Source organism: Octodon degus, unplaced genomic scaffold (genome assembly GCF_000260255.1).
Source record: "Octodon degus isolate 3935 unplaced genomic scaffold, OctDeg1.0 scaffold00010, whole genome shotgun sequence".
Classification (NCBI taxonomy): domain Eukaryota; kingdom Metazoa; phylum Chordata; class Mammalia; order Rodentia; family Octodontidae; genus Octodon; species Octodon degus.
This window is the reverse complement of record NW_004524586.1, coordinates 1,630,827-1,653,883: the sequence shown is the minus strand read 5'-3', so window position 1 is coordinate 1,653,883 and position 23,057 is coordinate 1,630,827. Positions and strand designations below refer to the sequence as shown.

The following is a 23,057-nucleotide window of genomic DNA, read 5'->3' as shown; positions in this document are numbered from 1 at the left end:
TGTTCATGGATAGTGTACAGACAATGCAAAAATTTCATTTAAGGGGCCGGGGAGATGGCTCAGTAGAATAAGCACTTCCCTGGCAAGCGCAAGGGCCTGAGTTCAATCCCCGGTTCATATATATACTTAAGAACTCGCTGGGGACGCTGGCACACACCTGCGCCAGCACTTGAGAGGCTGAGGTAGGAAGATTATTAACTTGAGGTCAACCTGGGCTACTTAGGGAATTCAAGGCTACCCTGAACCACACAGTGAGACCATCTTAAAATAAAACAAACAACAACACAAAAAATCCAAACAAAATCTTATTCTTCCTACAGCACTCTATGGGAAAGCTAAAATCACCATTCTCTTTGTTTTTTTTTTTTTAGAGGAAAAAAAAAGAAAAACAAAAACACAAAAAAGGAACAAATACAGAAAGAAAGCAACATAAAACAATAAAAATGGAACAGAATTTCAAAACGAGAATGAAAAATTAACAGTGGTTGTTATATTATGTATTGTTGTCACCAAATTTGTTGCTCAGATTGCCGGAGATAGGCGTGCAAGAGTGATAAAACAGCTACACATGGGCTCTTCCTTTCAATAAAACTTATTTTTTCCCTTGTCCTTTTACTTTTCATTTTAAAATTTATTTTAAAGAGTACAATAACACTAGACAAGACGTTAGAGGCAGTACATTCTTAAAAGCACACGAGGAGAGGTTTTCAGCCGTGGTTGCTGCACTGCACACTGCTGGCCTCAGTGCGGTCGCTCAGGTTACAGGTATTAGCGTGCGGAGTTAGTCGAAGTAAAAATTGTAGACATTAACTGCTACCTTCAAAGACCTGATAGAAATTAGTACTAAAATCATCTCGCGACCCTGTGTACACACTTACTTACAGGATTCTTTCCCTTCCTTTTTTCCTATCTTTCCTTCTTCCCCTAATCTCCATTGATTATTTTTTATGTTCAGTTTCTGTTTTATAACTGAGGAAACTGAAAGAAGGTTAAGAAACCTGTCCAATAATTCATAGGTAATAAGAAATAAGATCAGAAATTTCCTTTATTTATTTATTTATTTGATACAGTGGCTCTCCACTCAGCTTGGACTCGTAGTGATGCTCCTGTCTCAGCCTCCGCAGTGCTGGGAATATAGGCAGGTGCCACCATACCTGGTTTGGGGTGGTACCAGGGACTGAACTGCGGTCCTGGTACCTGCCAGGCAGGCGCTTACACTGCTGAGCTATCTCCCTAGCCCAAGATCAGCAATTTCTGAAACAGATCCAGGTGAATCCAAAGCTCCTGCTTTTAACCATCTCTTATAGTATTTTTTTTTTTTTTTTCCAGAACTGGGGATTGAACAGGTCCTTGAGCTTGCCAGGGAAGTGCTTATTCCACTGAGCCATCTCCCCGACCCCTCTTATAGTTTTTAAATCCCAGAATTTAAGTGCAAACTCAAATCTGTTCATCTTCCCTTTTAGTTCAGAAACGGGATAAGAAATTCCCAAAAGTTATAGGACTCGCAGCATTTGCTTTATTCACCAAATGCTATTACAAATGAAGCACTCACTGAGTACTTACTATGTGAGCTCAACTGATAGGATATACTGTACCTAACTGAATAATGGAGGAGGAACTATTTTACATTTAATTATAAAGTTGGTGATTATTTTTCTGCGCTTGATGATTTAAGTAGGTCTTTGCTGACAAAGTCAAACTGACCTTTAAAAACATCATGTATGCCAAAGTGGCTAAAGATAGGGGTAGGGACGGTAAAATCATCACAGAGTTGCTAACGCGGAGGAAAGTCCGTTGGATACCGTGTAAGCCACCCGCCGCGGGCCCTCCTGGAGGCGTGGCCAGGGACGCCCCTGCTGTGCGGTTCTGTATAACCCGCCTGGTGCGGGCCGAGCCCCTGCACGCGGCCCTCAGCCTCAGCTCAGGTCCTCAGGCCTTGGCTAGTCTCTTTCTCATCCGCAAACACACATTTCAAGGTGCGATGATTACATCTAAGCGGATGGCTTGCAAATACGTAACTCTGCTTTGGGCCTCTCCTTTGATACAATTCAGACGCTTCTATTTGGAATGCCTTCAGGGCTTGGAATGCCTTCAGGGCAGGTTTGGCTGGCTGGAGTTGTGGGGATCGAACTCCAGCAACCTGAGGCTGACAGCTTTGTGGAAGCAGCCACTTAAAGAACTGAGCTAGGCCCAGGCCCCTTTGAGGGTCATTCTAAATGTCTCAGGTATCCAAACTGGATCTCAGTTTCATATTTTTTTTAATAGCGCTACCTTCATTTCTCTGGGCCCCAAGTCTCCGAGGCATTTTTCACTTATTTCTGTATGTCCTGGGCTGAGTTTGTTTCCACTCGTCTCCCAGTTGTCCAGAGGATTAGTTCCTTCCTTTCCACTGTTGCTGCTTTCCTTCAGCTCCCACCTGCAAGCGGACTGGTAACAGCCTCCCGAGTGTTGTGTGCTGGGAAAAAGAAGGGGAATGTTTATACAGCCCTCGTTAGGCAGGGGTCTAGGATACCAAAAAGGCCATTTGGCCCTGTGAGAAGATGTCCGTGATCGCAGTAGGGTGGGGTGGGGAGGGGGGGCCAGTCCAAAGAAATGTATCAAGAAAAAACCCGTGGTTTATGCAAGTTTGGGAGAGGCCTTGCACTTCCTTCCTAAGGTCAGTTTCTCTCTGATTTGGTATAAAACAGTCACAGGATCTGGAAAGACACCTGTTGGCTTCTATCCTAGGGCCCTGAGCACACAGACCAAAAAGGCGCTCGCTCTAGAGCTGGACACAGACAGCCGAGGCTGCCAGGACCTGGTGGCCGGGACACCCCGGACTGCTGTCAGCACTCACTGTGTAAGTCAGGGCTCGGGCCTGAAGGCTCCTGGCCCTTCCTTCGCGGAAGGTGCCCCTCCTACGGAGGCTCCCCAGACACTAGTTCATTGGTTTTATCCTGTTAGAACTCTCGCAGACGAGTATCTGCACTGGTGTATTGTAAAGGGCAGCGATGATATTTAGGAAGACAAGGCTTAAATAACCTGCCCCAATAACCTGCCCCAGATCTTGCCGTGCTTATGTGGCGGGTTTGGGATTTAGCTTTTTCTGTCACCAAATCCCACATTCTTCATGCCTTTGCCTTGCGTATATCAAGGCCGCTCTTGTTCCTGAATCATCCATTCTCTCGAATTGGGCTCCATTCTGTGCCGGACCGCGCTGCGCTTCCTACAGGTGGACCTGAGGCAGGCAAGACCTGAGGGCGGCTTCAGAGCGGCTCAGAGCATGCCCGCGAGCTCGGCGGCCAGCACACGCCCCGCGAGCTCCGTAACCAGCTCACACCCCACGAACTCCGAGCTCCGTGGCCAGCTCACACCCCGCGAGCTCCGAGCTCCGTGGCCAGCTCACGCCCGCGAGCTCCGTAACCAGCTCACACCCCTCGAGCTCTGTAACCAGCTCACACCCCACGAACTCCGAGCTCCGTGGCCAGCTCACACCCCGCGAGCTCCGAGCTCTGTAACCAGCTCACACCCCACGAACTCCGAGCTTCGTGGCCAGCTCACGCCCGCGAGCTCCGAGCTTGGTGTGCTGCTCCACTCAGTTCTCAGCGCTCTGTGCCTCGGTTTCCTGTCTCAATGTTCTCTTCTACTTTTAACAGATTCAGGACATCAGAGAATGAAGGAATTGGTTCATCCTCCGATCTAGCTTCCTCTCTTATCTCCAGTCAGTGCCTAGCATGGTGTCCAGCCACCACAGGGGCTAACATGATTTGCCAAATTCATAATTCTCTAATTTGCATCCCCATTTTGAAAAGATGGGACGAACAGTTTGAAATGATGCCACTAAACTGTTATGAGGACAGAGACACTAAGATATGTTATACCCTGCATTCAGAAAACTTAAAACTATCATGCTAGGAAGACTGACAAAGAACCCTGAAAAGAGAAATTGAGGTTGGGAGCCTCGCAAGACACTATCTGTGGAAAATGTGAATGCTTTCTGGGACTTTCCCAAGTTCCTGAATAAGTTCCTGAATCTGTAACATACTTCCAATAGGTCTGATTTGGGTTTTAACGTCTAACTTGCAAAAACAAAAAACCATTGTATATGTTATAGTTCAGAACACAAACCATCTGCAGATCTGCAGCTCAAGGGCTAAGACAGTTCAAAACAGGACAGAGCAAAGCACTTTAATTTCACTGGATCTTAGCGGCTGAAGCAAGACATTAACCCACACAAAGACCCTGGAGGACTCTAGCCCTTCCCCTTGGATAACTCTGAAAGGAGTCCAGCGCGTTCCAATTTGGGCAGGGGTTTGTTTATTCTGCTTGGTTCAAGTCAGGGCTACGGATCCCTAATGATTTTAACATCCCTAAAGGTTTTCCCCATTTGGGCAAGATCTATGCTTTGTGTAAGCCTGAGGAGGCCTCGGGCCCAGCCACGCAGGCTGGGCTGCCCGCACAAAGAACACTCGACTGCTCCACTTCTGGCAAGCTCCAGCAGCGTCTACCCCTGACATGAGCAGGATGACATTTCACAACGGTTCTCTGTGGTAGTAAAACTGACTCCATCCTTAACCTCCGGTAGTTTTTATTGCACTTCATTTTCTGCACGTGATGGTGAATTTTCAAGACTGGTCCTTCTCCTGACCACTGCCTCATGCCAGTGAGAAGTGGGCCCACATTGGCTTCCGGCCCTTTATTTTGCCCACAGCACTTGCTAATCCAGGAATAACCACTCAGGATTATAGCTGCCGTTCTCCGCCCTGCAGAGGTTCCCTCTGGTCTCTGGGCCCTCACATGCCACTGCTGCTCTGACTTTCCTGAGCCCCAGCAGGGCTCCCTTGTGCTATGGGCATTTGCTTCCATCTTGCCCTCTGATTTGTAGCCACTGGACCTGCACTCCATTTGTCCCACAGGTCCTCCACGTGTCCCTACCTGAACACTCTCCCATAGGTTGTCCTCACCCACCACGCCTTCTGCAACTCCCCTGAGACCCTAAGGACAAGCCTGTGCCGAGATGACCTGCCTGTGTTTGCATCTTATCTCCATTCTGCCCCAACTGCCAGGGTAGCCTTCTGAATCCCTGGGCCAAAGGCTCCAAGGCCTGTAGAGCCTCGGAACGCAATCCAATGTGTGTGTGTGCAGGGCCGTGGGGTGAGGGTGTGAGGGGGTGAAGGTACAGGACTGGTGTGTCTCAGCAGAAAGATTAGAATGGATCTGTGTCCATCCAGAGGGCCACAGAGGATGGTGACTTATGGTTGCCAGAGAAGCCAAGATTCCACAATTAATTCTACATTTTAATCTTTAATGTAGTCTTCCAATTTTTAAAATAGTGCAGCTATCAGAGAAAAAAAACACATAGTCTGGATTGGTTTCTTATGGAAAAATTTTGCTCCCTGGAGAAAGTAAAACAGTGCTGCGGCTCGGAGCGCTCACGAGCTGGGCGTGGGCGCGTGGGGCGGCCACAGCCCGGAGCCTGTCTTCACTGCCCTTTCGAGTCCACACCACAAGCTCCTGCCCCACACGCACCTTCGTGGGATGCAGTTCCCAGAAAGCAAGAAAGCTGTGGCCAGCCACCACTGCTTCTGTACTTCTCAAACACAGTACTCAGCTAATACCATCTTGATCTGCATCGTAGAATAATCATTTAGTTTCTGCTTTAAGAGTTAATGACAGTTTGAAATGTTTATACGTTTTAATTTTGTGCAAAGAAAGATCCATGCAGGTGGGACCATCTCTGCTCTATTTTGATCTTAATTGTTCATTTTCCCGGGTCAAGACTGCTGAACGGTCTCTGGTGGCTTCTCATGGGACCCCGTTTTGCCTCTCAGTGCCTCAGTCTCTTCATATATGAAAGCATGTGGCTTAAACAAGTAATACTTTACAAACCTCTGTCACACTGGCACACAGTGAGCCCAGCGTCTGTTAGTGTCTGTCACTGTGACTTCCCCAGGCTTTCTTGGGATCGTGACCTTTAGCTCCCCACTCCCACCCCAACCTCAGCCCGGGTGCCTCGCACCTGTGCCCACTTCTGCCACTCGTCCAGGCCCTCTAATCTTAGCTATCAGACCAGATCCGCAGCCCTCAGCTCACTACAGCTGCTGAGGAAAAACTTCTCTGCTGGTCCCACAAGCCGTGTCTATTTCCTTTGCAGCAGGCACCCTAGTAGCAATTTCTCATTTCTTTTGTGTCATTGTGTCAATTTGTCATTGCTCATTCTCTAAGTGAATAGCAGCAATTCTTTTCCTGGTCCCTGTCAGTACAGATACTCACCATGTATTTGTGAGGTAAGTGAATGTCTTCCCTTTCACTAGGGGCCTCTTCCTGATGTGCTGATGTGCGCTGACCGCAGGGAGGAAGGCTCCGGGGAGCTCCTCCCGCGGTCGGTTGGGCTGCAGTGTGTGGCACCCTTTCTCTTTGCCCAAGGGACAGACCTAAGGCCTCTAAAGCAGGGCTACCGCAGAGACTGGGTTGTCTTCCTTCTTTTATTTTTCTCTTTTGTCAACTGTTCACAAAATGAGATCGTGGAGAGCACTTGCCAGGTGGCTGAGGAGCTTGAGGGCACTTGGGGAGGCCACAGAGACGGAGAGAACCATTCTCTGGCGCTCTGCCGCCCAGGGGCAGGCCCCGTGGTGTCACACCTGTGGCTGTCTTCACGTGGCTCTCACCAGGTCTGGCTCTCCTACCTACCATCAGCCACCAGGTGGGCAGGGGGAGAACTGGCTGGACGACTCTGGCGGTGCTTAACCATTAGTGTAACTGCTCCTGAAGTAACTTCTGATGCTGGTGGGCAACTCGGTTAGCAGCACATGTTCCTCCCTGCACCTGTGACCACTTCTGCCACTCGTTTAGTACGTGAAACGATGGACCTATATGCATGTGTTCACCGCTTCATGCTCACTCAACGAGTATTTTGTGAGGCCTCTCTGTGAGCCCCAACCCGTGTGGCTTCTGTTACAGAGAGACACTCACTCAGTCCACGGGGAGTAGTTGCGGCGAGCTTTCGCATTTGGTGGTGCCCGTGCCGAGCTTCTGCAGCTGCCTGCGTGCGGGCCCCTAAGCGTTCACGGGTGCCTCCGTGGGGCGCTGCTCATCTCGAAACCCTCAGAGGTCCCTCAGGCAAGGAACCCGAGGTATGTGGGGAGATGGTCGCTTCCGTAGTAGATGAACCAGGCGGGACCAAACAGTGCCTTTGCTCCTCCTCGCTTGTAAGTGCTGGTTTTATTTAAAGATTTTGGTTCCAGAGTTCGCAGTCAGCAGCCTAGACCTTACAAGTTTCCAGGGTCGCGGAAACTCTCTTTCCCATTCATATTCCTAGATTATTTACAATAATATCTGTTTGAAATGGAGTTTAACTGTTTGCTTAAATTTTTGCTTAATACCCACTACTATTACTTAGGATATTTCTAGTAATGGGGACAGACTCAGAAATTGTTGGGAGGTGGAAGCTGAGATTGATCCTGTGTGGGAGGGCAGGAAGGGGCCTCTGCCTAAAACAGTCAAGCTGCCTCAGTCTTGAGGAAAACACCTGCCTGGACACTGTGGGCCACTAGTCACTAGGCAACTGTGTGTCTTGCAATACAGGCCCTCCCATTGTTTGGGGGCTTTGCCCATCAGGCCCGCTCCACCGCCTGACCTCAGCTGTCACCTCCTGTCCTTATTCTCTGAATCTTCTCGCAGGTTTTGCGCAGGGACCACTGAGAGACCAACAGATCCCTGTAAGAAATACTGAAGGACGCGCTTGTTCATGCCTCTGTAGAACCACTCGTAGAGTTAGTATCATAGGAACCTTTTATTTAAAGTTCATTGTCACGATGAAATATGAAGTTAAAAGTGCTTACAATACCAACAATATATTTCCAGTTGACCAAATATGTTAAGCATTTCTGAAGATGATAAAAAATATTTTAGAATTCAGTTCATCATAAATAAAATTGCCTTAAACTACATTTTTTACTTACTAAATTTAAACTACATTTTTAACTCTACTACAGTATTCTTTATTACTTCTTAGAGACTCAATCCCAACATTCGTTTAAATATGACTCAGACTATCTTAAGATCTTCCCTTTTTTCCTCTTAAATATTTGTTGCTGACCCACATGCTATTATAAACAGATCATAGCATACTCCATTATGTTCTATAAAAGTTCCCATGGACAAGAATGTTCACAGCTCATTTAAGTGAGTTTTAGTCTTTTAAAAAATAAACAACTTAGAAATGCTAAAAAGGATTAGTTTCACAGACTGAAAAAATCATTTAATTTTATTGTAATGAGCAATTTGTCCTCATAAAAGGTGTAACTTTTAACTTGAACTAAATTTTATACCAATCACAGATTTTAGAAACAGCTTCTAGTACCAGCATTCATGTTTCACATCTTTTCTGCTTTGGAGGGAACAGAGATAATATCAGCAGAGAATTAAGGAGAATCGGCAGAAGATTCACAGTCTAGCTCAGGGTTGGTTTCCCCTCGTTAAACACCTGTTCACATTTCTCCAGACTCTTACGTGGTTTTAGGAACCTCAGACTTCACTCGGATGATCTGGGGCCAACTGCATCCTATGCTTAGCTCAACTATCACACTTATGCCATCTTAAAATTGCATGTTTGCTGATCCATCTCTTCCATTAATACTATATTCCTTGAAAGTAAGAACTGCATTTTGTGAGCTGGGGAGAGTGTGATCCCCAGTACCACATGCCATGCTGGCCCTAGAACCCAGCGCACCGTGCCAGTCACTGAAACCAGGCCTGGCGGCCCACGCCTGTAATCCCTGTGCTTGGGAGTCTGAACTGCACAGAGAGACCCTGAACCAACAACAAAAACAACAAAATTCTTTTTAAAAAAGACTGCATTTTGTTTGCTGCTAGAGCCTTGGCACACATTAGATGTTAAAAATATATTGGCTGAATGAATGGTTAAATGTACAGGAACTAAAGAAAACCTAACTGAAGAAGTGACACAGGAGCAGCCCCAGCTACCTCTCAGCGTAAGTCGCTAAGCACCCTGAAAGCACAACCAGGAAAACCCTAGCGCCTAAGATTCCTTCTCATGCACCTCTGACTGAGCTACCAGTAGGTCTCTGAATTAAGTACGAAGGAGAGCTGGCATCTCAAGGTTCTGTAAGAAAGAGTGGCAGCCAGCAATCATTACTACCACCAGCCTCCTCAGTGTGACTACCATCAGATTTATGCAGCTTGCGTTAGACACCAAATACTATGCTATATGTCCCATCTACATCATTATGCTTAATCTCCAAAACAACCTGCAGTTGCTGATTTCATTCCCATTTTACAGATGCAAAAACTGAAGCCCAGAGAAGTGAAGTTCTCTCTTTCTTGTGACACAGAATTGAAGTCAAGACTCAAACTTAAGACTGAATAGTGCTCACACTTAATTTCTTCTGAGCATGAAGCAACTCTGAGACCCATACTCTCAGCGGGACAGAACGGCCTCCCGCAGCCCTTATCTTGTTCATTCTGGGCTCTTCTCCCTCTAGATTTCAGCAAGGCTTCCGGGTCTCCCTCTTCTGTCCTCTTCTCATTGAGTGTGGGCTTCATTATGGCTGACAAAACCCTTGGGAATGAGGGGCTTGAATTTATGCCGAGTTCACATGTGCTGCAAAGGCCTCCTACTAAAATTATTAATTGAATGAATATATATATTCATATATGTGAATATATGTGAGCACATATAAGCAAGAGAGTTGTTTGAAATGCCACACCCAAATTTAATCTAACAGTGCTTAGATATCAAGGCTTTCCACAAAACTGGGTGAATATTAAAAGTGCAAAAGCCCTAAAATATGTATTTCCAGTATTGCCAATTAAATGTTCTAGAAAAACAAACCAGAGTAAAAAAATTATCGGTAACCACTTTTGCATGTTTCTGCACCTATTCTTTGCCAATGGTGTCCCTGAGCTGAGAAAATACTTACTTCCCCTACTACTTTATATATTCCCTCTTAGGAAGAATGTTTGATCACCTCAGTGGGAGGTGAAGAATTTGGCCCACTCTGCTAATTACTTTTTTAGGTTTACTTTTCTACTGGTAAGATTTTCAGCTTTAAACAGTATTCCTTTTTACCAGTACATGTTTGCGATACCTGATTAAGTTCACTGTGGGTAGTTGGCATTTGTATAGGACACACTTAAACGCTTTTCACATCCCTCCTTGAGGCCGTATCTACTTCTCAAGTGATGGTCCTGGGTCACAGCTGACGTGCAGCGACGCTCTGAAGTGTACAGAATCCAGCTCGTGGATGGCGCTTGGCTTCCTGTGGCCCCGAAGCAGAGAGGCTGGCTCTGTACCTACCCAACTTCCTGCCTCCATAACCTACTAGTACCTCTACTACTCAGTAGTTCATGGATCTTTTTGGTTTTTAGGTAGGGTCCCACCATGTCATTCCGACTGGCCTTGAAATGGTGATCCTCCTGTCTCAGCCTCCTGGGTGCTGGGATATAGCATGTCCATGGGTTTTCTTTAAATTGTAAGGGCTATTTCAATACACTGAAACCTAATATTATATTTTCTTTGGAAGGAGAAATACTATTTTACAAGGTGGAGACTTGTTTGTATTCTTTCTGTGAGTGACACAGCATTCCACTCCACTGGGCAACAAGTGAGCATTTCTTAGTTGATTAACTGACACAGAAACAGTACAGTATTACACTAAAGCACGCGTAACACACAAAAATAATTTCAAGGTGACACAACGAGTAAATCATGGCATTACTTTAAATAAATTTACATCTTGGACTGAGAGCTCCGCACACGCCTTCCCAGCCTGGCGGCCGTGAACGGTGTCGTGACTACAGGAAGTTAACTAAGACAGCCATTGTAGACTAAAACACTCACGGGGTCCAGTAATATGTTTTAAATGTGCATGTGTACTTTGACTGTGATTTGTTTTTATCTGAAAACCGTTATTCTAGAAAAAGACACCAATAGTATAAAATTAGTTCAGTGAAAAAAAAAATAACTTGACATTTAAAAAAAATAAGTTGACATTTTATCAGACTTTTCTATCAGAAGCAAAATATTTCCTAATTTCAGATAAGAACATTATATCTTCAAGGCATATTCTGGTTCCCTATTAATATTTTAATTTTTAGTCTACATACTGATTACTCTCGGCACATCACACGCACTCAAACTTGTTGCAAGTGGAGTGGAATTTTCTTTTCTACGGCATAATTTAAATACGGGTAACTAAGCATTATACTGGTTATATGTGATGTTTAGCTGCTTGATTTACAAATTTTACCCAGCAAAACATGAGGAGTAACGAGGCTGGGCTCGGTGCACTGAGCCACGCGGCCTGCGCTGCGGCCCTGCGGGACTGCGTTTCGCTTTCGTGCTTCGCCTCTGCTTGTCTCACTTTCTTCTCCGCTTTCCCTTTACCGCGCTTCTTCTCGGTTGCTGAGGTCAGGGACTCCTCCGGCGGCCCCTGCGGCCCGAGCTCAGGGCTGAGGTTCCGCCGGCGGCGTGGACGGAGAGCAGCGGGAGGGCAGCAGCGGGCGCACGGCTTCTGGCTTCTCCCGGTGCAGCTCGGAGCTGCCTCAACACGCGCGCGAAGCTTTGGGCTTTTCCTCGGAGACGGCCACGCGCGATCAAGAGCACACCCTGGCTGTCCACTGCTTGATACTGGACAATGCTCCTGGGGCCGGTGAGACAGCTCAGTGGCCTACAGCGCCTGCCTGGGCAAGCGGAGGCAAAGCGCAGCGAGCGCAGTTCCAGCCCCGGCACGCTGAAAATGTTTCCAACCGTTTGGGAAACTCAGCTGAACACAAAGACCCTCCTTGGTAGCCTTGATGCAGGAAACCGGGGAGTTTGTGTCCTAACTGCCGGTGTCTTTCCATACCAGACTGGGGAAGCTGCAGCCTCTGCATAGGGCAGCCTTGAGCTCCGAGTCCTGACTTGGGGACAGTGACCAGCTGGCTGCATTCTTTCCTGCTCTTTGTGCCCACTGCAGGCTGCTGAAGTCCTCAATCGTGATCTTAGCCACTTTCAGGAGACAAATGCCTCCGTTTTTCAACCTCATGATGGACCCGGGACGAGAGACCTTTTTCTTTTGTCGTCGTCGTCGTTGTTGTTGTTGTAGTAAAATACAAATACGAAATTCCAGTCACAGCATTTCTCAGCACGAAGTTCACTGACATGACAGACAGTCACACGGTGGTGTCATCACCCAGCTCCAGGGTGCCCATCCTGCAAACCTGAACCCTCCTGTCCCTCCGCACCACCGCGCAGTCCCCATCTAGCCTCCCACGCCCTCCTCCGTCTCTGTGAGGTCCGCGCTGATGCACGCCTCACATAAGTGGAATCCTAATTGGAATCTTTTTGTCCCTCCTTTGTCTACCTTTCCCAGTTCCTTTTAATACACTTCAAATGTGATTTCTCCCACAGAAGGGGGTCATTAATTTGATCCCTTTTTTATCTTTCTCTCTGGGAAGAATTTCTAAAATCGTGTCATCTCCTCTGTACCCTCTTCATTCCACTCATAAGCATCTTCTTTTTAACAAGGTAAAGAAAAGCTACTTGGGAAAATTTCTGATTCTTTCATACAGGTATGAATTTAAAAATGTATAATTAATTAAAACAAAGAACTACAGCTACTAATGCCTAAAATCTCAACAATACCTAAAGGTTCCTTTCAGTCACTATAAAAGTTTCATATTAACTTAACTTCAATTGAAAGTATTTCTCTGTTATAAAAAATACCTTTTAACTCCCCTGTACTGCTTTTTTCTTGGAGGCTGATGCCCAGCATCTCAACAGTACTCTTTTTCTCTCTGCTCTATGAGAAGTATGTAAATTTTAACTGTGTTGTTTTTAAAGACTGGAGTCTGAAAATCAACTTTCTGACAATACTGTTTCTCTGGGCAAGTGTTCTAAGTTCTAAACAGTTCCTGAGCAATGAACTTCTAGGACACAATTCACTTACAAACCGGAAACTGTGTACTGGAAGTTCCTCACAGACTTTCATCAGCAACTCAGAGCTGAAAGCTCTAAATCAGGTTGGTGCTCAAAGGCATACGTTAAACAGTGACAGAAGCCAGCCACGGCGCTGCAGCGCGTACCTCCTCCAGACCCCAGGGCAGAGTACGCGGGGACTTGGTCATCACAGCTGAAAGCCCACAAGCCAGTGCTGTGATTGGTGGATTCTGTCACTATCTTGTGACATGGAAGACCCACTTGGTTTTTCAAATGTTTAATATTTAAAACTTGACAAAGTTATACACACACACACACACACACACACACACGTACTGTGTAAGCAGTGTGATGCTCTGAAGCACATCTACGCCATGGCATGGCTCAGTGATGCTAATTAACACACACTGCCTCACATATTTAGGATTTAAAAAAAATTCTATCTGGTTTTCCTAAATGTATTTTTCCATTGCATGTTGAAAAAAGATATGCTTAACAGGGAAACAGAAAAGGACTTTGAAGTCACTGAAGTCAGGAGAGGGCACTGAAGTTGACAATGGTTTCTAAGACAGCAAGCCGGAAGTTGCAGAAATGACGACAGTTAGCCAGTTGTATTAGTCCGAAGGAACAACTTACAGAAAGTCATGCAAAATGACTAAAGAGATAAAAACAATGTTAAAGAAAACCCTCAGCTCTTGCCTGCAACGCTAACTGAAAGGTCACACCCTGCGTGAGGGCTGGCTGAGTTTCTCAGCCCTGGATGCTGATCTGCGAAGCTCTACTCCGGACAGATGGGTGCAAGCAGCAGCCACAATGAAGCTGCTGTAGGGCACAGAGAGTGTCCTCAGGACCTTCCTTGCTCCCCACAGGTCTGTGCAGGGCCACAGGCAGGCCTGCCTTGGTTGGGGAGCTTACAGGTCTGCCCCTTAGCAATTCATGGAGAAGAAACAAAGCAGCTTGAGCTGCCTTGTGTTTATTTGAAACCCCACTTTTCAAGACAAGACATTCATCACATAGAACACGAACTCCTTCGCCAAACTCTGAACACTTATAACCACTTCCACGATATCTGACGCTCAGCTCTTTGCAGGTTCACGGTATTCTTTGATTACTTAGTGCATGCAATGTGCCTTCTCTAAGCAGCGTACATGGACCTGATACTTCAGTAGGGTTTACTATCCCTGAACTCTGCTCTCTACGGTGGGTGTCTCATCAGCCAGGTTGCTGAGCTCCCAGGATGAAGTCGTAGCGTGTAAGTGCCTCGCTAGTCACCGGCATTCAACGAATACTAGTTCCACATGCTAATCTCAGCTCAGCTTTCTGGGAAAAGCGTGGAAGAGAATTCAAACCTGCCATTCTCTTGGGGCCACAGCTGAGGAGAGAAACCTTGACGCCTGTCTATAAGGAAACTGGCTCATCGCCTAGGGAATATTAGGTCCCAAAGACAGGAATTATGTGGGCTTTTTTTCTTTCTTTCTTTCCCTAGCACACAAATAAGTAGGAAAAATTTGCATATTAAATGGATAAAATCTTTTTCCCCATTAGTCTCTTAGGTTAGTGTTCCCACACTGTATGATTTTCTTCATTCATCATTTATTTATTTAAATGGGCTTTGGAGAAGTGCTTTCTTTAAGTTTATTTAATTTTACCTTTTTTGGGCAGAACCGGGGATTGAACTGAGGCCCTTACGCTTCCCAGGGAAGTGCTTATTCCACTGAGCCATCTCCCGCCCCCATTCATCATTTTTTTAAAAATCCCAGAAGTTAAGGTGATTCTAGGAAACAAATCAACATGGCACCCAATGTGTAGAGATGGAGGTTGTGGCGCTCCTTTGAGTGTGCTGACTGCGACGGGGCTGGCCTGGGGAAGGCTGAGGATGGAGGAGGAAGGCTGCTGGCTGCTGACCCTGGACCAGGGCACACTGTGGTGGGACAAAGCTGCTCTCCTTGAACAACATGGCCAGATAGCAGCGGGAGCTCTTGGCAGCGCCCAGGCAGTGGTATGCATCGCAGCATCATCCCTGGCTGGGCGGTAGGTTCCTGCCAGGGAAGACGGCCAAGCGGCCTGAGGCAGCAGTACAGTGGACGAGTGGCCAGGGCTCTCTGGTGCGCTGCCGTTTCTGGCCTGCCAGTCCGCCACTGGCGAGAGGTTTGGACACTACAGGACCCTATTTTCCGCTGGCTTTCATATGTAAGTACTGTGCCTACATATTTTGTTCTTTAAAATGAGATTTGCTGGAAAATGGTTCTTAGCTTTCCTAGTCAGTAGGAACATACTGATTATGGGTCTGAAGGGGACCTATATTTCACTCTGCTCCCAACCACTGGTGGTTTTCAGTGTGACCACATGACTACGCTTGTTGACTAGTAGCTTCTCACAGTACTAACATCTGTCATGAATGCCATCACGAGAAACCACTTGCCCAAAGACTTTAAAAAATTATAGATGGCATTTTAACCACTTACTTCTTTCAAAGGAGAAACTTCAACATTTTAATGGTTATTGTTTGAAATGTTTAGTCCCTAAAACTATTTTAATAGGGACTCTCTTTTATATGATCCCAGAGCAGTTATTTTTACTTAAAGTGATAGATATATGAACTCAATTTTCCATCAGGACATACATAAAGTTAATTAAGATTCTTCTCCAAGGTAAAGGCAAAAAGTGAAAAGTGACATTTTGAATATTACCTTTCAGCATCATTCGTCCAGTGGATCCTCCAAAAGAATTTAGAAGACCACTTCTTGCTCCTAAAGACGTTGTTGCCTCCAGGAGAGAACCTGTGACGTACTGAGATATGGACGTCCTTTGGAGGGTGGCGCGATACTCACACGCAGTGCCTTGGACACACTGCGTTAAGTGCGGACCGGCGCTAATCCTTCCATGGACTGTCTCAGGGGCTGGGAGCTTTGTGGAGAAATGAAGAAGAGATGCAACTGCCTTTTCTGTTTCTTCTCTTCTCACTGCATTGTAGATCTGTGAATAGCACACAGCACAGGAAGCATTAATCTACTTTCTTAGAAAAGCAAATTAACTTGTTGACAAAATGCCAAGATGACTTATTAAGAAAGAAGGTTCAGTCGCTCTCAGCGCAAACACTCTTGAGCACCGGACTCATGCATTAGCCTGAACATTCTACAGGCACCGTTTATTTGGAGAAGCTATGTGTAGTTATGAAATAGGCCATTCAAACAACTCTGCTATCAAACAGAACACTTAAAGTTGTACCAACTCAAAATACATTTACCTCAAACGAGTCCTCTTGCACAGAGGAACAAAGTTCCTCCGCAGAGGGACAAGGGCAGACCTTTTCTTCCTACCCCTTTGGACTCTTCTGAACATCCCATGTCTGTCTGCCTTTATGAAGCACTTCCATCTGATATTCATGGGGATCTTTGCCTCACATTCTAACTGCAGTGAGGGTGAAAGGGCCATGGGGAGGGAGGATTTCTCCACTTTTCTCTTTGGCATAATCCAGTGTATCGCCTACTGAGATCAAAGTCTCTGAATTTTTTTCTCTCACTCATAGCCACCTATACTCAGTGAATTGACAGCATCTCCCTACTGTTGTCACTGTGCTGATTCATCTCTCTTTTTCACTTGAATTTACCAAGAATGATCTCATTAAGACTGGACTATTAGGACAGGTTCCCAGTGACGTTCCTTGTCCTTTTTAATAGTTACTCAACATGTACAATATAGACCTGGCTTCATGCTAGGCACTATATCCGAAGATGGGAGGCAGTGTAAAGAACAGCGCATGCAGGGCCGGCGAGATAGCTCAGCGGACTAAGAGCCTGCTTTGGCAAGTGCAGGCACCAGGGTTCAATCTCCCTTCCCGCAGGCCACGCCAGCCCTGCCCCAGATGCCCTGAGCTGATGACTGAGTCTGGGCATGGTAGCACACACCTGTAATCCCAGCGCTGGGGAGGCTGAAAACAAGAGGATCACTAGGAGTCCTATTTGTGTAGTGAGACCCTGTAGACCCCGTATTAAATACATTTTTTTTTTTAAAAAAAGGATGCAGCCCTCTACTCTCAGTGAATAGCAAGTGGGTGTGTAACCACAGAGCAGAGTCTATGGTGCGCAGTATAGCAGAGTTATACTTGTGCTTTTATGTGTAGTTGAAATCACCCTCACTTTATCTGGCTGTATTGTGAACGCAAATGTGGGTAGAGAGCTGTAGAGCTCAGGACACGGTGTTCTTCTCTTAGCTTTGAATCATGCATGAAATCCCCAACACACTAAGTCTCAGGGAAGTACTTTAGAAGGAAATTCTCTAGAAGTTCAAGGAAAATAATCCCTTATGAGGTCTGATGAAAGGCTTGATAAGGAAAGCAGAGTTAGGTCCAAGCCTTGGGAAGCCACAGGACTAATGACGGCAGGAGGGCAAGGTAATCACCATGGAAACCAGTTGATGAGGTTGCAGATGTGACCTGTGTCTTAGGACACAGTAGAGCAGGGCATCTGAAGCAGTGAGTGGTGGGAGTGTGTGGGCACGAGGGAGGGCTAGCAGCTTGCTGTGGGACAGCCTTGACTGCTGAAGCAAACAGGCTCAACATATCAGAGGTGAGAGGCCTCGAGGCTTTCTCAGTTCTTAGCAGTAGAATAATCTTAAAAGGTTTTGTATAAGAAGATTACCATGCAGACAGCTCCTACTCACAAGTGGGCTGCCTGTTTCCTCTATAGGCCATCCTGTCCCACTCGCCCCTGTGGCCCGCTTGTCCCTTTACAAGTCTGTTTCCTAAGTTGTGACTTCATGGGCCCCCCAGTGGCTACCTTGGTCACTTAACTGCTTGCCCCAGGTTTCTTCTGGAAACATTAGACCTACAAGGGATCTGACACCCTATGGACTCCTCAATCACATTAAGCTTGACAAACAAGGCTCCATGTTCTGGAAACTCACATTGTATAACAGAATAGGAAAAACGTGTGGAAGGTTGAGTTAAAATATTTGATTTTATTTTGTTTAACTTATTGTTTGAATATTTCTTATGTGATCTGACCAAGGGTTACTTAAAAAAAAAAAAAACCAAAAACTTAGTCTATAGACAAAATGCTGTATCAAATAATTTGCTCTAATACGCTAGAATTTTCTCCTTCCCACTTTGAACTCTATACAATCCGACATACATAGCCTGCATCCTTCTCGAAGCCTTTGCTCACTTATCACCTCTCTGTCCTTCCTCCACCTGTGCTGCACCTCTCCTTCCCGCCTGACCTTCAGGACAGCTACACTGCAACAGAGAAATGCCAACATGTGCTGCCAATAGAGCAAGGTCACCAACTGATGGCCAGCAGCCAGGCTTGGTCAACAGGCTGGTTTTATATGATACATAAAGTTTTAAAGTCAGGAAAGTTTACATACACATCTGAAATTACAGCAGCTCCTGAAAACTAGAACAATCTGGTAGCACTGAATATCCCTACATAGTGTCAAATGGCCGCTCTCCACTGTCAAGGGGAGCCCACCCTCAGTGTGAGACCCCACCATGCTTCAGTGGTCACAACTGGCTGATATCTGACTTTTCATTGGTGTATATGTTTGTGAACCTTGTGATGAGATGTAGATGTGTGTGTGTGTGTGTGTGTGTGTGTGTAGTTTTACATATACAGTTATGTATATACATACATACACATGGAGAAGTACACACGGATGTTCTGAGCTGTCCGATGGGTGTTCTTGTCTGTGCTGATTGCTGAGGACACAAGAGGGAGGCCGGTCTCTGCTCCCGGAAGACATTTCAACCTACTTCAAAGAAGCTACATGTGTAAATGCTGTGTTTATATTAAGCTCTCACTCCAAATTGCAGCCAGCCCCTTGTTTCAGGTCCTTCAAGCCTGCTTGAAGAAATCAAGGAGGAAGAATTCTAAGAATGAAAGTCGGAGCTGTGCTGCCGTCGCTAACACCCTCAGCACAAGAAAGGAATCACTAGTCCTTGTCAAGTCACTCTGTCAGATGGCTTAGGCTGTTCCTGCTGTTCGCTGGGAATGTTGACATGCACACAGAGTGGTAGCAGATGATAACAGCTAAGGGATATGTTAAAATCAGGTTACTTTTCCTACAAGATCACCCAGTTATAAATGAAAGAAAGCATGGACGGTATCCCACATACAGAATGGGAAGAAAGGGCATTCTAGAATGATCATTATAACTGTGGCCTCGAGTGTTGTTCTAAGCTGCTTTGTCATTCTCTGCTTCAGTTTCTTTTCACTTGTATGAAGATATAAAAGTACCTGCCTCAAGGTTGTGAGTAGAATTACAAGCTTTGATAAAGATCCTGGGATTAGAACATCTGGCACGAAGTAAATGCCCAAGAAATACTTTGACAATGATGGTATCGAGTGATGACTGTAGTAGACCAGGAAACTGCCAGGGTCTGGGGACATAGCTCAGTAGAATAAGAGCTTCCCTGGCAAGCACAAGGGCCTGAGTTCAATCCCCGGTTCTGAAGAAGGAAAAAAAAAAAAAAGGAAACTGCCAGACATTATTTCTTTTTATTAACTCTGGTAGCTTAGTGCTTGATAAGCACTAGGAATGTAGCACAGGAGCTGCAAGCAGCACCCTAAAGGACACTTGAACACCAGGGTTGGCGCCCTCAGTACTTGGGGACTCTGCAGCAATGACCACGGAGAAGTGCGAGCTAGTCGGCTGGAGGACCAGACCTTGGCTGGCCACCGTGGCTGACAGCTAGGCTCAGCCGACATGTGAGGCCACCCCAGGTCCTCTCACTGACTGTTCATGACCACCACAGATGCAGGAGGGCCCAGCAGAGATCACCTGATGCAGACCAGGAGAAACACTTGGCCAGCGTGGAGGACCACGGCTAGATCAAGGACTGCTGTCAAGTCCCCAGAGTGACTATCAGAATGATGGTGTGTTGGGCACACGCTGAGTAGCTGCAGAACAGCTGACCTCAAGCAGTAACGTGTGAGGTCAAGTTCATCTTGCAGAAGGGAAAGAAACCTTAGAGAGCTGCAGGAATATAGCCAGCCTTACATAGCCAGTAAGAGGCTAAGCCGGGATTCAAGCCCACATTTCTCCAATTCTATCAGCCAGTTTTATCCGTCAGGTGGCCCTTGTCACTCCCACGTTTCAACGATGGAATTCAGAATCACATTATTTGGCAAGGGGTTTAAATGCTATTTGTGCTGCTACTGTTACTGTCTTCATTCATCTCTAATCCCTTTCATGGTTACCTTAAATTGCTTTTGAAAATACTGAAGTTCTTATTGTTCTTTTCATTTCACTGCATTTCTTTTCTTGAGACAGGGTCTCACTATGTAGTTCAGATGGGCCTTGAACTTGCTTGTGCAACCCAGGCTGGCCTTGAACTCGTGAACTCATCCTCCTGCCTCAGCCTCCTAAGTGCTGGGGTTATAGGTATGTGTTCCCATGGCCAGAATAGTTAAATTCTCACCAAATAAATTTTCTTTATATGGAGATTTGTAGGTTTAGTTTAAAAAGTAAAATTTTTTTTGGGGGGGGCTGACTCAGCCCACCCTGAGGGTGGGGCTGGTGCGCCATGTGGTGCCAGGCATCAAACCGCATTCCCCTGCACCTGTCTAAGCTTGCCTAAGCAGGTGCTTTAGACCACTAAGCTATCTTGCTGGTCCCTAAAAAATAAAAATTTTAAATCTTTTATCTCAGTTGATCAATATGGCAGTGGAAGATGCTGGAAAGAAGACAGGTCACAAGCTGGGCCTGGGGGTGCACACCTGTAATCCCAGCACTCAGAAACCTGAGGCAGGAGGACTGCTGAGAGTTTGAGGCCAGCCTGGGCTACAAAGTGGGCTCAAGGCCACCCTGAACTGCACAGCGAGACCCTGTCTCAAGAAATAAAAACAAACAAAAAAGACAGTCCACTACCCTATCATTTTCGAGATGAAATCAACATGTCACACCATGGTGGTGGCCAAGTGCTCGGAGCAGTGGGTTCGTTCAGCAAACAGACTGTATTTACCAAGCACATATATTCTGACAAGCCCAATTGCTGACAATCCATAAGTGAGTCACCATTATTCTCTAATCCAGTTAGGTTCTGTTCCCCTTGTCTTACTAATATTCTTCAGTATCAGCTGTCCCTTCTCACTAGTGGTTAGATTGCTAACAGCTCCTTTACCCATCCCATGTGAGGCTTTCAAAGGTACTTCATGCTAGAAAAACCCATTTATCCGCACTCTCTGTGAGTTAACAGGTGGGTAACAAGGTAGTGGCCTCCTCTCTGGAATACAGTGGAAAAACTCTGTGCCATGGCTGAAGCCCCTTCCCCTGCCTCACACGCCCCTCTCCTCACGTCTGAAACCCAGAAGCAGTTCTAGAAGTGAAGGTGAAGTTGCATCTTGGATGGCTTGCTGTGGGTAAGCAAAAGGCGGTGGTAGGAGAACCACCTAATTTCCTCAGAATCAACAGAAAGCTGTTGGAAGGGACAGCTGTGGCAGCCTGGAGACTGGGCAGGGATGGGGAGCGGGCTTGGCAGCAGGCCGCACTTCCTCTGCTCTGGAGTCCACATTCCATTCCAGCGTCTGTGCGGAGAATTCCATTCTACTGAGAGTATTCAGACCGTGCGCGAGACACTGACCAAACACAGCTCCACAGAGCCAAAAATAAAGGCTTGCTTGGCCCACGCCGATTAACTAGCGCTGAGCCGCTGGCTTCTGAGGAGCGAGCCAAACCCTTAGAAGAACTGCAGGAAACAGTGAAGAAGGAATGTGAGAGGATTTCCCAGAACAGGCGACAGTCTGAGACACTGCGGCCACAAATGCCCTTCTGCACCGTTTCTTCTAATTCACATTTTACCTTTTCATTACAATTTTGCCTGCTCTGTGTGGCCTTCCCTGGGCTCCCGAGAGAAGTCATCATAGTATTTCCTGTATTAGTTTAAAGCCTATAGCGGCACTTCCTGTAAGATACAGAGACCATTGTTTATTCATATTCCAGACTACGAGTGCCCATAAGTCAAGGGCCGCATCTTAATTCAGCACTCTGTCGCTAGCATGGAGCATGCTGCTTAGCATCCCGCAGGCAGTGAGCAAGTGGGAGGTGCAGGAGCGGCTGGAGTCGTACAGCTGTGGTGCCCAGAGTGAGGGCTCCAGGTCCCTAGCAGCAACATTGACTGGGAGCTCAGAAATGCACATTCTTGGGCCCCGCCGCCACCTACCGAGCCACAGACTGGGGCTGGAACAGAGAAATCCACATTGAGGTCGCCTTCCAGGGGATTCTGAATCATATTAAAATTTGAGGGCCACTACCTTGGACTTTAAAGCAAACATGACTAATTTAATCTTGGACTGTACTTCTCAGAAAACTCATCCTATGAGCGCTTATGGCCATGCTGAGCCCTTTCAGAATGGGAGTGGCAAAGGGCAGGGCCAAGGGCCTACCCAGCCTTCCATCCTCCAAAGCCCTGAACTCAGAATCTAGTGCAGAGCAAAACCAACAAATGAGTGAGGTGGCACATGTCACAGAAATTTCCTGTGCTTGTGAATGTAACAGGCCTTTCTGTAAGAGATACATCCAGCTTAATATCTGCAAAGATGAATCACATCTGAGATACTAATTCTAATGGAAATTGCCGCACGGATGAATCATGTCATAATGAGAAAACCTAGCTGCCAAGGGAGGCTCTTGAGAAGAAAAAAATCAAATCAGGACAAATGGATTATGTTGTGAGGCTTGTGATGGCAGGCCATGAATCAGGCCCACTGAAGGGACTTAACGGCCTGAACTACCAGGCAGCCTTCAGCTCTAAGAAGCAGCGGGTCAGCTAATGAATCACATGGGGACAAAGCCACTGAAAGACAAAACAGAACTTCGCAAATCCTATGGTCTACAATCCCTGGCTCAGAGACTGCAGGGCAGTGATCCTGCTAAGCTGTGCACATGAGACGCTGTGGGGGGACAGAGGGCTCCTGTTTAGCAGGTTCATGCTTGGAGTGCCAGTCATTCTGGTCTTTTGAAAACGGGTGGCTTGTCATGACATGCCAGTTGCTGCTGTGCTGTTTCTGGGGTAGATGACTGTTCAAAAGAAGGGGGTGGTGAATGAAAGCAGGAGACAGGAAAAGGAATGTTGTGGGACTGTCCTGCTTCAAGGTTGTATATGGTTAGATTTCTGGACTTACGTGTAAACATAAGAAGT

The 23,057-nt window shown here is 46.4% G+C and overlaps 1 protein-coding gene across 1 annotated transcript in view; it reads right to left on the bottom strand.

The window, feature by feature from the left end:
- LOC101588282 (1-phosphatidylinositol 4,5-bisphosphate phosphodiesterase epsilon-1) overlaps positions 1-23,057 on the bottom strand; it is a 233,328-nt gene that overhangs the window by 165,934 nt on the left and 44,337 nt on the right. Inside the window, exon 3 of the mRNA XM_023709028.1 lies at positions 15,610-15,895. Coding sequence (XP_023564796.1) covers positions 15,610-15,895 — 286 coding nt within the window. The remainder of the gene's footprint in view (positions 1-15,609; positions 15,896-23,057) is intronic.